Source organism: Podarcis muralis, chromosome 7 (assembly GCF_964188315.1).
Source record: "Podarcis muralis chromosome 7, rPodMur119.hap1.1, whole genome shotgun sequence".
NCBI lineage: Eukaryota > Metazoa > Chordata > Lepidosauria > Squamata > Lacertidae > Podarcis > Podarcis muralis.
Window position 1 is genome coordinate 6,542,714 of NC_135661.1, and position 17,958 is coordinate 6,560,671.

At 50.6% G+C, this 17,958-nt stretch overlaps 1 protein-coding gene across 1 annotated transcript in view; it reads right to left on the reverse strand.

Moving 5' to 3' along the window:
- The window catches only part of TMCO4 (transmembrane and coiled-coil domains 4), a 31,410-nt gene that overhangs the window by 8,181 nt on the left and 5,271 nt on the right, over window positions 1-17,958 (reverse strand). Inside the window, exon 2 of the mRNA XM_077931097.1 lies at window positions 8,831-8,948. Within this exon, the coding sequence (XP_077787223.1) occupies window positions 8,831-8,948 (118 nt within the window). The remainder of the gene's footprint in view (window positions 1-8,830; window positions 8,949-17,958) is intronic.

Consider the following 17,958-nt stretch of genomic DNA (forward strand, 5'->3'; position numbering starts at 1 on the left):
CAGGATGACTTTGCTGACAAGGCAGCGCAGGTGGCGTATATAGTGGGGCACCTTGAGGGCAGCGTGAGGCAATGGGTTAGACCCTTAATGGCCGCGCAGAACCCCGCCATGAAGGACGTCCGGAAGTTTTTGCAGGCGATGGACGCTATGTATTCAAGCCAACTGGGGGAGAGTCTGACCCAGCGGGAGCTGATGGGATGCAAACAGGGGGATCTTTCAGTTAGAGACTACTGGTCCCGCTTTGCGATGTTAATACACAGGCTTGAATGGGACCTAGATAGCCCCCCCGTACGGATGCTTTTTGAGGAGGGGTTGTCCCCAACCGTCAAAGATGAACTCTCCCGCGCGCCCCGCCCGGAGACTATGGATCAGCTGACAAAGGCTGCGATGGCGATAGGCGCTCGCCAGGAAGCGCGCACTTTGGAAAGGCGGGAAGGGAGAAGAGAGCGTTGCCTTGAGTACCGCATTCCTGAGATGCCAAAGCAACCTCCCGACAGCGTGGTGCCAATGGAAATTGATGGGGCGCACGCACGCGAGGTTCCGAGCGCCCAACAAGGAGGCAAAAGGGAAGGAACGGCTGGGAAAAGCACCAAGAAATGTTTCTTCTGCCAACGGCCAGGACACTTTGCCAGGGTCTGTCCACAAAGAAAGGCTTGGCAAGGGATGGTGGGAGCCGCTGGAAATGAGGAAGAGGGGGCAGAGGAGAAGGTGCAGGGAAACGCCAGCGCTTGACTGCCCACAGGGGGGCGCAGCAGCCAAGCGAACAGATAATAGAAGTGCCCCAACCGGACCCACCCAAGGTCTCTATAGCGATAGAGGTGGTGCTAGAACTCCCGAATGGACACCCAGTCAAGGTGAAGGCAATGCTGGACTCAGGCAGCTCCTGTAATTTTTTTAGTAAGGAGTTTGCACTGGAGCACCAGATCCACCTGCTGCCACTTGATTTCCCACTCCAAGTGACCACAATGGATGGCAGGGAGCTGCTGGGAGGGGAGGTAACACATCAAACCCCGCCAATGAGGATGAGTGTGTCCAGGCACACAGAAACCATTGCCTTTCACGTGGCCACACTGGCGGGACCCCCTATAATACTGGGCATGAGCTGGCTAGTGCTACATGATCCAGTGGTAGCTTGGCATCAACGGACAGTCACCTTTGGGTCAGCGCACTGTTTGGAACACTGTCTAGGGGGAGTGAAGCCCAGGGTGAGATTGGCTAGAGTGGCAGCAACTACACTGAAGCAGAGTGCAGAAGTGCCGCCACAGTATGCGGACTTATAAGAGGTCTTCAGCGAGAAGGAAGCAGACAGGCTGCCGCCACATAGACCCTTCGACTGCCAAATCAACCTATTCCCTGGGGCGCAGCTGCCGGTGGGTAAGCTGTATGCCATGTCGGACAGAGAGATGCAGGAGTTGCGAGACTTTATAGACAAAAACCTGAAAAGGGGGTTTATAAGAGAATCTAAGGCAGTGGGGGGCAGCCCTGTGTTCTTTGTGGACAAAAAAAACACGGATCAGCCTAGGCTTGTAGTGGACTTTCGAAAATTAAACCTCGTATCGGAACCCGTGACCTTCCCAATGCCCAGAATTGATGATATTCTGACTAGGGTAAGGAAGGGTAAGATTTTTACCAAGCTGGACCTTCGGGGAGCATACAACTTGATTAGAATGAGAGAGGGGGACGAATGGAATGTCAGGAAAAAGCAGCAATGCAAAAGCAAGCTGCAGGTGTCTGGAATGCAAAACACAATGTTGATGTCTGGGACTGGACTCTTGGAAAAAGGGGGCAGTCTATTCAGTGTTCTGAGCACCGGATGTTAGCTCAGAGTGTCATCTGACCTGTACTGGAAGTACATGGGTGGAGTCTGTGTGGTCTTCTGCTTGAGACTGGAGGGTACAGACATATTTCTCTGTACTGCTAGAGTGACAGAAATAAAAGGATGTAAATAGATTTCTGTCTGTCTCTTTTCTCCTCCCTGAGGGAAGCAGGGAGGAGGGAGGAGTGTGTGTGTCTCTCTCACGTTGAGTGGGATCGCCGATTTGTGACCTTGCCTGTATCCTGCCGGGGAAGCGGACGGGAAGGTCATCAAGGATCTCGAGCCGAATGCCTGGTGTGAGGCCAGTTCCCTCTGACTGACGGCTGAGAATCCTAACAAATGGTAGCAAGTCGGTGGTTTTCTGATCCATGGAAATGCAGACTGAGAGGTTGATGGGATCGTTTGCCATCCTCTGTACCAAAGGAAAGAAGATAACGTCTGCGTAACAGCCAGAAGCTGGAACAGACGGTTGGAAACCGAGAGGAGGTGTTTTCCAAGCAACTAAGCCCCAAAAGGTATGCTGATTTTCGGGCTAAAAGAGTGAACGCAGGTTGATTTATTCCCTGGTTCACGGGAGCAGCGTTTGAAAGAACACAGCTCCAAGAGCGAATGTTTGCATTCCAGGGATTCTTGTGGTTTCCTGTTCAAGGCTTGGAATGAACAGTTGCTAAGCAACGACTAGGAAGAGCCTGGGAAGCCTGGGAAGAGAAAGTTGTTTTGGATATCTTTGCTGCTGTGCAAGAACTGACAAACAGCTTGCAGTTTGCCTGCCAGAGTAGGCAGTAAACAACCCAGCAAAGACTTTTGGCTTTTTACAGGCTCAAGTGTGAGAGCTGAGGCTTGGATTCAAAATGGATGCCAAAAAGGGGGGAGGCCTGCCTTATCCCCCTCCCCTGACTAATGACAATTATTCATCTTGGTCTGTAAAGATGAAGGCCCTGCTGCAGAATCAGAGGCTCTTTGGGGTGATTGAGAACCCCATTCCTGCAGCACCAACGCGAGGTTGGGAATCACAGAATGTAAAGGCCAGGACGGCTATAATTCTGTGTGTCTCAGATGATCAATTGGTGCATATTCAAGATTTAGCAAATGCACGAGAGATTTGGGAGACGCTGCGTAGAACACATCAGAGGGATGCTGGTTCTTCAGCGTTGCTGTATTTTGAGAAGTTGACTAATCTGAGACTTGCGCCAGATGGAGATGTTCAAGCGCACCTGACGGAGATGAAATATCTGCGCCAACAGATGGTGGAATGCAATTTCCATCTACAGGAGGAGGTGTTTTGCTTCATGATGATAAACAGCCTAAATCGGACTTACAAAACGGTTGCCAGTCAGCTGGGTTCCCTACCTGCCGCCGATCTGACCGCGGAGAGGGTGTGCGCCGTCGTTCTTAATGAACACGACAGACTTGCTGCACTGGATGTGAAGGACAGGGGGAGAGTAGCTGAAGGTTCTGACTCCCCCACTGCTGAAGCTACTGAGGAGCGTGCTGTAGCTTTGAGCGCCGTCCGATGTTACAATGGTGGACAGACTGGGCACATCCAGCGGAACTGCAGAAAGCCGCGCCAGCACAAAGGAGCTAAGGGCAGCTCTGGAAAGCCTGGGGCATCAGGCAAAAGTGATACCAAGTCTCAGGTGAAACCTGCAAAGGCTTTGATGTCGCTAAGAACCACGCCAGATGTTGGGAACGCATTCATAATTGACACTGGCGCCACGAAACACATGTGCCCGCACCAAGGACTGTTTTCGACGTTTAAGAAGCAAAGCTTCACTGTGAAACAGGCCAACGGTCAGGAGTTGGAAGCGACCGGAATTGGGACTGTGTATCTTGAGAGTCTGAACTTGACTATAAGTGATGTTTACCTGGTTCCAGAACTGAGATTTAATCTGCTGAGTGTGTCGCAGATTGCAAAGAAAGGACTGAAACTGTCCTATGATGCTAAAAGCTGCAAGATCTACAAAGATGGAGAGCTGTATCTTTCTGCCAAAGAGAAAGATGGACTGTATTTGTTGACTTTTGATCAAAGTGATTACATGAATTGTAATTCTTTTGATTCTAACATGATCTCTCTCACAGGTGTGACCAAGACCAAGGCGGACGCCAAGAAGGAGTCTACAAGGGTCGACAGGGCATTTCAGCGGGTGTATGCTGATGTGATTGGTCCTCTAGCACCATCTAGAGGCAATGCAAGATTTTATCTTTTGCTTGTGGATCATTTCTCTAATTTTGTTTGGATTTATGTTTTAGAGAAACCACGAGAAGCCTTAGAAAGGTTTAAAGAGTTTTGTGACAAGGTTAAGAACATGCATGATGCTAACATTGATTGTCTTTTCACAGATGACAAGCCAGTTTTTCTTTTACAGGATTTTCAGGAGTTCCTGCAGAAGAAAGGTATAAGACACAAGGTTCCTGTTTCAGCGGAAGCATGGAACAGGGGTGTTTGTGTAAGGGTGAACAAAGAATTGCAAAAAGAGATGAATGCGCAATTGCTTAGTTCACATTTGCCACATGAATATTGGGCGGAGTCGCTAATGTCCTATGTTCACGTGTGGTTGAGAAAGGTCTCAAAAGAGTTGGGAAGTTCTCCTTTTGAGAAACTGTTCAATAGAAAACCTTCTGTTGCCTATTTCAAGGTTTTTGGGTCTCAAGTGAGAACAGAAGCTCCAGGTGGGGTAAAGAATGCCAGAGGCATTTTCGTGGGTTATGAAAAGGGTCTCTACAGAGTAATTTTGTCTGAATCTGGTCAGGTGATTCTCACAAAATTTCTAGAGAGTGCTCCTGAACAGGAGAGAGTGATTATTCACACATTTCCCACAGGGAACGATTCGGATGATGATGATGATGATTTTACTGATTACAGTGGTACTGATGATGACAGTGATAGCTCAAAGAGCTCAGTTGACACAGTCATTGAGAGGAAATCTCACATAATGGATAGACCTTCACAGATGAAGGATGAACCACTGTTTACCATTGGTACTGGTTCTCCTGAGAGTCCAGAGGATGAACCAGTGAGCAGAGAGGATCAGCACCTCATACGCAGGTCTGAGAGAGTTACAAAGGGTGTACCACCAAAGAGGTACTCAAAAGAGTTTGCTAACTTAGCTGTTGCATGTGTTGCTGTTGTAAACAACCGAGGACAGGTTGAAGCAGTGTCTAAGTCAGAGACAAAGACACAACAGAGAGTTGCTATCCAAGGTAATGCAGATGCACTCATTCCTTGGAAGCCAGACAACCAGAGAGGTACACTGGGGAAACCAGTGGCGGGGAGTTCCACGGGGGGTGGAACTGAAACAACAGGGGAGTGTTATATGTATAACAACTGTTTGTTTTCTTCTCTGGATGAAGCTTTGCTCGCCGCAACACGCATTGATGCTTTTGGGGGAGGTTGTCAGGAAAAAGCAGCAATGCAAAAGCAAGCTGCAGGTGTCTGGAATGCAAAACACAATGTTGATGTCTGGGACTGGACTCTTGGAAAAAGGGGGCAGTCTATTCAGTGTTCTGAGCACCGGATGTTAGCTCAGAGTGTCATCTGACCTGTACTGGAAGTACATGGGTGGAGTCTGTGTGGTCTTCTGCTTGAGACTGGAGGGTACAGACATATTTCTCTGTACTGCTAGAGTGACAGAAATAAAAGGATGTAAATAGATTTCTGTCTGTCTCTTTTCTCCTCCCTGAGGGAAGCAGGGAGGAGGGAGGAGTGTGTGTGTCCCTCTCACGTTGAGTGGGATCGCCGATTTGTGACCTTGCCTGTATCCTGCCGGGGAAGCGGACGGGAAGGTCATCAAGGATCTTGAGCCGAATGCCTGGTGTGAGGCCAGTTCCCTCTGACTGACGACTGAGAATCCTAACAAGGAAAACCACCATGTTCACCCCCCTAGGAGCTTTGAGTACCTGGTCATGCCCTTTGGATTACAGTCGGGCTCAGCCCGTTTTCAAAGCTTCATGCACCATGTGCTGGGTCCCCTGCTGTACAAGAACTGCGTAGCATTTCTGGACGACGTCCTGATCTATTCGGACAATGAAAAACAACATGTCCAGGACGTCAGGGAAGTGCTGAAAAGGCTACAAGAACACCAGCTGTGGGTCAAGCTGGAAAAGTGCCAGTTTCACGCCAAAGAAGTGGAATTCCTGGGATACAGGTTGTCAGACAGAGGCCTAGCCATGGACCCCGGCAAGGTGCAGGCGGTGCTGGATTGGAAGGCCCCCAAAACCCGGAAGGATGTACAGAGGTTCCTCGGATTCAGCAATTTCTACCGGAAGTTCATCAAGAACTTCGCCCACTTGACCACGCCCATCACGGATTGCCTCAGTAGCAAAAAGAAGTTCGTCTGGACGGAAAGTGCCCAACGGTCCTTCGAAAGGCTAAAGAAGGCGTTCGCCTCTGAGGAACAGCTCTTGCACGTGGACCTGCAGAAGCCGATGAGGATAGAGACCGACGCATCGGACAAAGCCATAGGTGCGGTATTACTCCAGCCGGGACGGGGCCAACACACCTGGAGGCCGTGCGCCTTCTTCTCAAGGAAGCTGAATAAATCAGAATTGAATTACACGGTGTATGATCGCGAACTGTTAGCTATTTATGTGGCATTCCGCCAGTGGAGACATATCCTAATAGGGGCTCAGCACAAGATTCAGGTTTGCACTGATCACAAGAACTTGGAATACTGGAGAACAGCGCGAGTTCTCAACCAGAGACAGAATCGGTGGGCTCAGGAGTTCTCCAAGTTCTTCTTTGAGATCAAGTATGTGCCAGGAGAAGAGAATGTGAGAGCAGACGCGCTTTCCCGAAAACCGGAGTACATGGAAGGAGAAGGACCACCAGAAGCTCGACACGTGTTCCCTGAGGAACGATGGGTTTGTGGGGGAGCGTTGGTTGGGAAACGGGAACTGACCAAGCTAATTCGCCAGGACGAATTCGCCCAAACCAGAATCAGGGAACTCAGGGGAACTGGGGGAGACTGGGGAGGTTTTGAGGAAAGGGGAGGACTGCTGTACTACCAGGGAGCAATGTATGTGCCCGGGGAGGCCTTGCGGGAAAGGGTGCTCAAACAGCTTCACGACAACCCAACAGCGGGGCACTTTGGACAACACAAGACCATGTTACTGGTCACCAGGGAGATTTGGTGGCCAAGGGTGAGGGAAGATGTACGAGAATATGTACGGGGGTGTGACCGCTGCCAAAGGGCCAAGGGAGAGAGGGCAGCCCCGGCAGGACTACTGGAACCCTTACCCACACCGGGAAGACCCTGGGAGGTGGTGTCTATCGATTTCATGACAGATTTACCCAAATCTAGAGGGAAGACAGCAGTCATGGTAGTAGTAGATCTGCTAACCAAAATGTGCCATTTCATAGCGTGCTCTCATGCGGTGACAGCAGAGGAAACCGCCCAGTTGTTCGTGAATCACATCTTCAGGTTGCATGGGGCTCCTTCGAGGGTTATCTCTGACCGAGGGAAACAATTTACCTCGAGGTTTTGGAGGAGGCTTATGAACTTATTGCAGGTGGAGGTGGGATTCTCGACGGCGAGGCACCCAGAAACCAACGGGCAAGCAGAGAGGGCGAACAGCATTTTACAACAATATCTACGCTGCTATGTCAACGAGAGACAGAACGATTGGGTAGAAAAGCTAGCACTGGCAGAGTTTGCATATAACAATGCAGAGCATGTGTCCACGGGGATGAGCCCGTTCTTGGCTAATTATGGGTGTCACCCCAGGGCCTTTCCAGGGAGGGGGGAGGAAGGGTGGAGCGTGCCCGCCGCAGAGCAGTTCGTGGAAGAAATGGAAGCCCTGCACCAGCAGCTTAAGATGAATCTGGAAAGGGCCAAGGAGGCGTACAAAAGACAAGCAGACAAACGCCGCCGCGAAGGGGAGACCATTAGGGTGGGGGACCGGGTGTGGTTGTCCACACAAGGCTTACCCTTCAAGGGCGGGTGTAAGAAACTGAGGCCAAAACGGCTGGGACCATTTGAGGTGACACACCAAGTGAACCCGGTGGCATTCCGGCTCAAGTTGCCAGACAGCATGAAAATCCACCCGGTATTTCATAGGTCGCTGCTCTCTCCGTACAGGGGGGAGCGGAGAGTCCGGGGGTAGGAGGGGAAGGGCTCACACACCCGCTACTGGAAGAGAGGGAACACCACCACCAGGTAATGGAGATCTTGGACTCGCGTTGGCGAGGGCGGCAGGTGGAGTACCTAGTGGCTTGGGAGGGGGAACCCGAGTCAGAAAACACGTGGGTTCCAGCGGGGGAAATAGATGATGGATATCTGATGGAAGAGTTCCACAACAGGTATCCGAGGAAGCCCAAACCCCTGGAGCTATTCTGGGAGGAGCAATTTGCCACCACCGATGAGGAGGAGGAGGATTTCGGAGGTTTTCCAGCCTCCCCAGAGGAAGGAGGAGAATCGTCAGGAGAGGAGGAATCAGATTGGGAAGCCCCTCCCGTGAGAAATCGGAGCGGGTGGGAAGCGGGGTTTGAGTCCTCGGACGATGACGGCAGCTCCTTTCGGGGGTTCCCTGCATCGTCGGCTGAAGAAGGGGACAAGGTCCCGTTACAGGGTCAGGCCGGGGGTGGAGGGGGTCCTGGGAGGGAGGTGGATGTCAGGGAACTGACATCAGAGCGAGAAGCGGAGGCAGGGCTCCCGAACGATGCTGGAGAGGGGAGCAGCAGGGGGGAAGGAATTCAGTGTAACACCAATAGGGAAGAGAGGGAGATGGAGGCACGCCCCTGCCTTCCCCTCACTTGCGCAGACGCGTTCCGCGCAGGGAACATAGGAGGAGACTTGGGGTCAAACAGCTTTTATGCTGGAAGAGGTTTAAGAGACGCCCACTGACGGATTGTGCAAGTGACTAACAGGTCACGGAGGGAGAGCTCTGACTCCAAGCATGGTTGGGCAAGCAAACTAACTAAACCGAAGGCAATTTACGCACAAGTAACCCCTCACAACCATTACAAAATGCTTACAGAAAACCAGCCCGGCCACCCTATTTTTAGGGCTTACAGACCTGCAGTAGCCGTTGATAATCCTTCCTGAAACGACCTTGGCAATTTGCTTCCAGTATTTGGCTTCCCCTTCCACTGGTGCCCCAAGGAGGACCACGTCTTCGACGATGCCTCTGCAGTCTGAGAAGAGAGGGAGCCCGCCCACCCCGCAAAGGATTAAGGATCAGTGAGACGGCCTTGGAGGATGATGCTCTAGAGCCGTGGCGGTGGCTTGGGAATGGCTGGTTGCCGCTTTTGAAACGCAGCTTGGGGAATCTGGCGCCACGAAACACAACAGTGTGTGTGTGTGTTTACTCAGAAGAAAGCTGCACTTAATTCACAGGGACACACTGCCACGTAACCATGCATACGGATGCAGTCTCGAAGAGGGATCCAGATTCAATGCATGCCTAGTCTTATCCAGATTCTAGCAAAAGCCAGTGTGGCCTTTTGGTTAAAGTGTCAGACTAGGAACTGGGAGAAACCAGGGTTCAAACACCCACTAGGCTGTGAAGCTCTCACTGGGTGCTGTTAGGCCAGTTACTGCTTCCCATCCTAACCCACCTCACAGGGTCGTTGTGGGGATTAAATGAGGAAGGGGAGAACCATGAGCACCAACTGGAGCTCCTTGGAGGAAGAGGGTGGGATATAAATGCAAGAAACGCACAAGCAAGAGGGTTGTCTCCAACGAAGGGCACATTCACACCTTATATTTCAAGCTCTATTATGCTGCTTTCAACAACCATGGCTTCTCCCAAAGAATCCTGGGAGCTGTAGTTGGTTATGAGTGCTGAGAGTTGGTAAGAGACCGCCTCCCTTTACATTCCCATCCCAGAGCTACAGCTCCCAATGTTCCCTGGGAAGAGGGATGGACAGTAAGCCACTCTGGGAATTGTAGCTCTGGGAGGGAAATAAAGGTAAAGGGGCCCCTGACCATTAGGTCCAGTCGTGGCTGACTCTGGGGTTGCAGCACTCATCTCGCTTTATTGGCCAAGGGAGCCGGCGTACAGCTTCTGGGTCATGTGGCCAGCATGACTAAGCCGCTTCTGGCAAACTAGAGCAGCTCACGGAAACGCCGTTACCTTCCCGCCAGAGCGGTACCCATTTATCTACTTGCACTTTGATGTGCTTTCAAACTGCTAGGTTGGCAGGAGCAGGGACCGAGCAACAGGAGCTCACCCCGTCGCGGGGATTCGAACCGCCGACCTTCTGATCGGCAAGTCCTAGGCTCTGTGGTTTAACCCACAGCGCCACCCACGTCCCTGGGAGGGGAACAGCGGTGCCCTACCAATTCTCAACAAACTACAGTTCCAGGCTGGGAACGTCCCCTACCTGAAACCCCAGGGAGCCATTGCTGCCAGCCTGTGTTGACAATACTGAGCTGGATGGACCCACGGCCTGGCTTAATATATGGCAGCTTCCTATGTTTCCATTTGAAGTCTTGCCTTCATTCAGAACCATGAGGACTGGATTCTTTGACTCTCTTTCAAAGAAGGACAACAGCTAAGTGGGCAGAGCACCTGCTTTGCATGCAGGAGGCTCCAGGTTAAAATCCCTGGCATCTCCAGGTAGGGCTGGGAAAGATCCAGACAATACTGAGCTAGATAGGCCAAAGGCCTGATTCATCATCATCATCATCATCATCATAAACTTTATTGCATTAGCCAAAGGCCATGGCATCATTCACAATGCGAACAAAATACCATATTTTTCGCACCATAGGGCGCACCGGACCATAGGGCGCACCCAGTTTTTAGGGGGGGAAATCAAGAAAAAAATCTTTCCCCCCCCCCAGCCCCAAAGAGCAGCGTACAGGGTGCGCACAACCTCTCCCTGCCGGAGGGGTTGCGAGCAGCTATGGAGCAAGCCAAGTTTTGGCTTCCCCTTTAGCCCCATGCAGCCTCTCCTTGCCGGGAGACGCTGCACAGGGCTAAAGAAGCCATAGCCCCATGCAGCCTCTCCTTGCGGAGGGGTTGCGCGCAGCTATGGAAGAAGGCAAGGCAGCAAGCGGGATGGATCCCGCTCGCTGTTTTGCCTTCCCCTTTAGCCCCGCGCAGCCTCTCCTTGCGGAGGGGTTGCGCGCGGCTATGGAAGAAGGCAAGGCAGCGAGCGGGATGGATCCCGCTCGCTGTTTTGCCTTCCCCTTTAGCCCCGCGCAGCCTCTCCTTGCGGAGGGGTTGCGCGCGGCTATGGAAGAAGGCAAGGCAGCGAGCGGGATGGATCCCGCTCGCTGTTTTGCCTTCCCCTTTAGCCCCGCGCAGCCTCTCCTTGCCGGGAGATGCTGCGCAGGGCTTTCCTGGGAGGTGGGGGAATTCCCCCACCTCCTGCAAAACCGGCAGAAGCCGCGCGCACTTTAAAAGGGCTGCACGGCTTCTTCTGGCTTTCCTGGGAGGTGGGGGGATTCCCTCACCTCTCGCAAAAGCCCGCAGAAGCCGTGAGCTCTTTAAAGGGGCTGCGCGGCTTCTCCTGGCTTTTCTGGGAGGTGGGGGAATTCCCCCACCTCCCGCAAAACCGGCAGAAGCCGCGTGCACTTTAAAAGGGCTGCACGGCTTCTCCTGGCTTTCCTGGGAGGTGGGAGAAGGGACTGATGCGGCCAGTCAGTCCCTTCTCCCTCCTGTGGAAAAGCCCGCAAGAGCGCACAGAGCTTGTGTGCGGCTCTTGGGGGCTTTTCCCGCCTGCCTCCCCCCCTGCATTCGCTCCATAGGACGCACACACATTTTCCCTTGCTTTTTAGGAGGGAAAAAGTGTGTCCTATGGTGCGAAAAATACGGTAAAAGCAACAATAACCATAAAAACATCAGGCACTGCAGATACAATAAACCACGATCACATCTCCTAAAAATTATTTGTTGCATACGATATAATAGCAAGGGGTTCTCAGGTGGAATGTGCCAGCTTAAATGTCCGAATCACCTTTGCAACTGACCGCTAGTTCTTTTCTCCTGATCTTCTTAGCTGCCAACGTATTTAGTGCTACTTTATAAGTTACGAAGTCATCAGTATCACTCAGCAGCCATTTCACCCTTTCCACCCTGTTCGAGTGTGTTCCATTCGTGAGCAGGGGTTTTATAAATTGGTCTCTTGGTTCTATATATAGCGGGCATTGCAATAAATAGTGGTACAATTCAGGGTAAGGCAGCTTCTTACATTCCCAGGTGCGAGCGCCTGAATGTCTCCTCGGGAGCAGGTGCCACTGAATTCAATGGGCTAAGCAACTTTAATTGTCCGTCCCTCCATGCATAGCAGGAGGTTGGACTAGATGACCGTTGGGTCCCCCCTTCCAACTTTACAATTCTATATTACATGCTTGTACCCAATGCTTGGTCTACTCAGAGGAGACCCATCAAAACCAATGGACATGACTAAGTTACGTTCATTTCCTTCAATGTGCTTACTCCCAGTATGACTTACTTAGATGGAACCTTTGAGATTTACTTATTTTTCCCCCAACACCCAGAGTACAACCAGTACTCAAGCAACGGGGAAGACAATTAAAAAAAAATAAAAAAATGATTGCAAATAAATATCAAAGCGGCTGCAGGCAGCTCTCAGGAGCAACTCAATTTACAATCTGTGTTCTGATTCTTGGATTTTTTCCTAGAAGGGTCTCTTTTTTTGTGGGAGGGCGGAAGGGGAGGGGGAGAGTGAAGAGGAAACAAAAAAGATAAGACACTTCCAATTTGTCATTCTGAATGATCCAATTTGGGGAGATTATGAGACTTATTCTAAGTGCACGCCAGAGAAAAAAGGAGTTGGCGGCGGGGGGGGGGGGAGCAATAGCTGCTGCCCAAAAGGAATTCATAAGCCTGATTTGACTCATCTTAATTTGAACAGCAGCAGGGTTCTTTTGCAGAAGAAGTTCAGATGAGGGGAGGACGGATTCTGAGTGAGCATCACATTCAGGTAATGTGATCATCGTTATTTGCAGATTGGGGCTTCTGACCTTAAAACCACCCCCTGTTTAAGACTGGACAGTGGGTGGTGGTGGGGTTGGGGGGAGGGAAGCTCCAGGCTGAATGGGGTGCATTCTGCATGGAACCTCACCCACCCACCCACAACACACAGCCACTGCCTAGCACACTGGTTGCTGAAGAAGCAACAGGAAATCAACAGTCGCCAGAGTTGCCTGGCAACGTCTTCCTCCTCCCTCCTCCCCATCTCATCTTTCGGCCCCTGCACAGCCACCCAGTCTTAAGCCTGCATGGTCGAAAAGAGCAGAAGGGGGAAAGGGCTGTGCACGGACGTGCACTACTGTGGCACAGTGCTTGTGGGCTGCCTTTGGAGACGGCTTGGGAAAATCGCAGCTAGCTCACAACCAGGGAACTCATCGCAGTGGTGCCTTGGCAAATGCGCTGGCTCTTGGGTTTGCTGTTGGGCTGAATGCAATTGCTCTTTTTCCTCATTAAAGCTCTTGGTGGTTTGGGTCTAGTCTATCTGCACCCAAGGCTTTTTAAGAACTTAAAAACGTAAGGAGAGCCTGTTGGATCACACTAATTGCCCGCCCTGTTCTTGCAGCAGCCGACCAGGTGCCCCAAAGGGAAACCGGCAACAGGATCTGAGCACAAGAGCCCTCTCCCCTCCTGTGGCATTCGGAAGCAATGCTGAAGGCCTTCTGGCGGTTCCCTCATTGTGAGAAGCAAAGCTACAGGGAACCAGGCAGAGGGCCTTCTCGGTGGTGGCGCCTGCCCTGTGGAACGCCCTCCCATCAGATGTCAAAGAGATAAACAAATACCGTATTTTTCACACCATAGGGCGCACCAGACCATAGGGCGCACCTAGTTTTTAGACGGGGAAATCAATAAAAAAAATCTCCCCCCCCCCCAGCCCCAAAGAGCAGCGTACAGGCTGCGCACAACCTCTCCCTGCCGGAGGGGTTGTGCGTGGCTATGGAACAAGCCAAGGCAGCGAGCGGGATGGATCCCGCTGGCTGCTTTGGCTTCCTCTTTAGCCCTGCGCAATCCTTCCCTGCCGGGAGAGGCTGCGCAGGGCTAAAGAAGCCATAGCCCCGTGCAGCCTCTCCATGCCGGAGGGGATGTGCGTGGCTATGGAACAAGCCTGCATTCGCTCCATAGGACGCACACACATTTCCCCTCAATTTTTGGAGGGGGAAAACTGTGAACAATGGAGCGAAAAATACGGTACCTGACATTCAGAAGACATCTGAAGGCAGCCCTGTTCAGAGAAGTTTTTAATGTGTGACATTTTAGTGTATTTTTGGTCTTTGTTGGAAGCCGCCCAGAGAGTCCTGAGAGAATAAGAGTCCTGAGAGAATGTCCTTAGCAGGTGCTGAAAAGAGTGCAGTCAAGACACCTCCCTGGTGCCAAGAGGCACAGAATCATAGAATTGTAGAGTTGGGAGGGACCACCAAGGGTCATCTAGTCCAACCCCTCTCCAAATGCAGGAATCTCAGCTAAAGCATTCAAGACAAATGGCCATCCAACCTCTGCTTAAAAACCTCCAAGGAAGGAGAGAGTTCACCACCTCTTGCGAGAGTCTGTTCCACTGTCAAAACAGCTCTTACTGTTAGAAAGTTCTTCCTGATGTTTAGTCAGAATTTCCTTTCTTGTGACTTGATGCCAACTTGGTTCCGGTCCTCCCCTCCAGACCAAGAGAAAACAAGTTTGTTTCATCTTCCAGGGAGTTCCAAAGTGAATGTGCTGCAAGGAGGGGAAAGAGCGCTCTTGTGCTCAGGCGCTGCTTGCAGATTTCCCCACTGGCATCTAGTCGGCCACTGTGAGAACAGGATGGACTAATGGGGACATTGGCCTGATCCTGATATGTCCTTGAGGCTGAGAGATGAGGCCGGGGGCGGCAGGAAGAAGCAAAGACAAGGAGCGGGCGTTGAGCGCTGTGTATTACCACGCAGCAATTTCAACGAAGCACCTGGAAATATTGGATACGGTCCCTCCCTTTTCGGTGGGGATGCATCTCGTTATATTAATTGGTATAAATCGTCCCAGCATAACCGTCTGCGGCAAGGAAGACCGGGGGAGGGGGGACACAAACACACGTTGGCGAGCGATCGTGACCATTCGATTCCTCGTTGCCACTGAGTGGAGCTATTAATACAGGAGGTCGCGACTCATGTTAGCAGTTGGCAGATTGTTTTCCAAGTTAAATAGGAGAACTGTCAGGCGTGGGGGTGGGCAACGGCAGCCGAGAACGGCGACTTTTAAGGAAAAGGAGGAAGAAAACAGGATGGCGTGCGAGGATGCGAAGACGGCTCAGGCGGACTTTTAGTAACGGATGCTGTCGTGACGAAAGAGCCTCTGTGGGAGGCTTGGAGGCGATCCCAGGAAGCCTGACGCCGTGGCGCTTCGAGGAGGACGGTGCCAACTTTGTGTAAAACGTTGCCTGGTCTGTTATGTACCTGACCAATAAAGTGCACTGGGCAGGACAAGGCCTCCTGCAGATGATTTCTTTATGATGTATAGGCCTTTAGAGATCATAGAATCATAGAATCATAGAGTTGGAAGAGACCACAAGGGCCATCGAGTCCAACCCCCTGCCAAGCAGGAAACACCATCAGAGCACTCCTGACATATGGTTGTCAAGCCTCTGCTTAAAGACCTCCAAAGAAGGAGACTCCACCACACTCCTTGGCAGCAAATTCCACTGTCGAACAGCTCTTACTGTCAGGAAGTTCTTCCTAATGTTTAGGTGGAATCTTCTTTCTTGTAGTTTGGATCCATTGCTCCGTGTCCGCTTCTCTGGAGCAGCAGAAAACAGCCTTTCTCCCTCCTCTATGTGACATCCTTTTATATATTTGAACATGGCTATCATATCACCCCTTAACCTCCTCTTCTCCAGGCTAAACATGCCCAGCTCCCTTAGCCGTTCCTCATAAGGCATCATTTCCAGGCCTTTGACCATTTTGGTTGCCCTCCTCTGGACACGTTCCAGTTTGTCAGTGTCCTTCTTGAACTGTGGTGCCCAGAACTGGACACAGTACTCCAGGTGAGGTCTGACCAGAGCAGAATACAGTGGCACTATTACTTCCCTTGATCTAGATGCTATACTCCTATTGATGAGGCCCAGAATTGCATTGGCTTTTTTAGCTGCCGCGTCACACTGTTGGCTCATGTCAAGTTTGTGGTCAACCAAGACTCCTAGATCCTTTTCACATGTACTGCTCTCAAGCCAGGTGTCACCCATCTTGTATTTGTGCCTCTCATTTTTTTTGCCCAAGTGCAATACTTTACATTTCTCCCTGTTAAAGTTCATCTTGTTTGTTTTGGCCCAGTTCTCTAATCTGTCAAGGTCGTTTTGAAGTGTGATCCTGTCCTCTGGGGTGTTAGCCACCCCTCCCAGTTTGGTGTCATCTGCAAATTTGATCAGGATGCCCTTGAGTCCATCATCCAAGTCGTTGATAAAGATGTTGAATAAGACCGGGCCCAAGACAGAACCCTGTGGCACCCCACTAGTCACTCTTCTCCAGGATGAAGAGGAACCATTGATGAGCACCCTTTGGGTTCGATCAGTCAGCCAGTTACAAATCCACTGAGTGGTAGCATAGTCAAGACCGCATTTTACCAGCTTCTTTACAAGAATATCATGGGGCACCTTGTCAAATGCCTTGCTGAAATCAAGGTAGACTACATCCACTGCATTCCCTTCATCTACCAGGGTTGTAATTCTGTCAAAAAACGAGATCAGGTTAGTCTGACATGACTTATTTTTCAGAAATCCATGCTGACTATTGGTGATCACAGCATTCCTTTCTAGGTGCTCACAGACTGTGTGCTTAATGATCTGCTCCAGAATCTTCCCTGGTATTGATGTCAGACTGACTGGGCGGTAATTATTTGGGTCCTCTCTTTTCCCCTTTTTGAAAATAGGGACAACATTTGCCCGCCTCCAGTCTGCCGGGACTTCGCCTGTTCTCCAGGAATTCTCAAAGATGACTGCCAGTGGTTCTGAAATCACATCTGCCAGTTCTTTTAATACTCTTGGATGCAGTTCATCTGGCCCTGGAGACTTGAATACATCTAGACTAGCCAAGTATTCTTGTACTATCTCCTTAGTTATTCTGGGCTGTGTTTCCTCTGCTGAATCATTTGCTCCAAATTCTTCAGGTCGGGCATTGTTTTCTTTATCGGAGAAGACTGAGGCAAAGAAGGCATTGAGGAGTTCAGCCCTTTCTGTGTCCCCTGTTTGCATTTCACCATCTTCTCCTCTGAGTGACCCCACGGTTTCTTTGTTCTTCCTTTTGCTACGAACATACCCATAAAAGCCTTTTTTGTTGCTTTTAACCTCTCTAGCAAGCCTGAGTTCATTTTGTGCTTTAGCTTTTCTGACTTTGTGTCTACACGTGCTGGCTATTTGTTTGAATTCCTCTTTGGTGGTTTCCACCCTTTTCCATTTTTTGTACACATCCTTTTTTAATCTTAACTCAGTTAAAAGTTCTTTAGATAGCCACCCTGGCTTCTTTAGGCACCTTCCATGTTTCCGTCTCATTGGTATTGCCTGAAGTTGTGCTTTTACTATCTCCCTCTTAACAAACTCCCAGCCATCTTGAACTCCCTTTCCTTTTAGTATTACTGTCCATGGGATCTCACCCAGCACTTCCCTAAGCTTTATGAAGTCGGCTTTCTTAAAGTCGAGAAATTGAGTCCTAGTATGCTTGGCTGCTCCTTTCCGCTGTATAGTAAACTTCAGAAGAGCATGATCACTCGTGCCTAATGATCCTTCCACTTCTACCCCACTAACCAGGTCATCAACATTGGTTAGGACCAGATCTAAAATGGCTGTTCCTCTTGTTGCTTCTCCCACTTTCTGGACAATGAAGTTGTCTGCAAGGGCAGTGAGGAATCTGTTTGACCTTATGCTCTTGGCTGAGTTTGACATCCAACAAATATCCGGGTAATTGAAGTCCCCCATTACTACTATCTCCCTTCCTTTTGCATGCTTGGCCATCTGTTCCAGGAAGGCATCATCTATGTCCTCCGTTTGGCTTGGGGATCTATAGTAAACTCCCACAATGAGGTCACTGTTATTCTTCTCCCCCTTAATTTTGACCCAAATGCTCTCACTTTGGCTTTGAGGTTCTAAATCTTGGATCTCTTCACAGGTATACACATCCCTGACATATAACGCCACTCCTCCTCCTTTCTTGTCTGGTCTGTTTCTTTGAAATAGATTGTATCCCTCC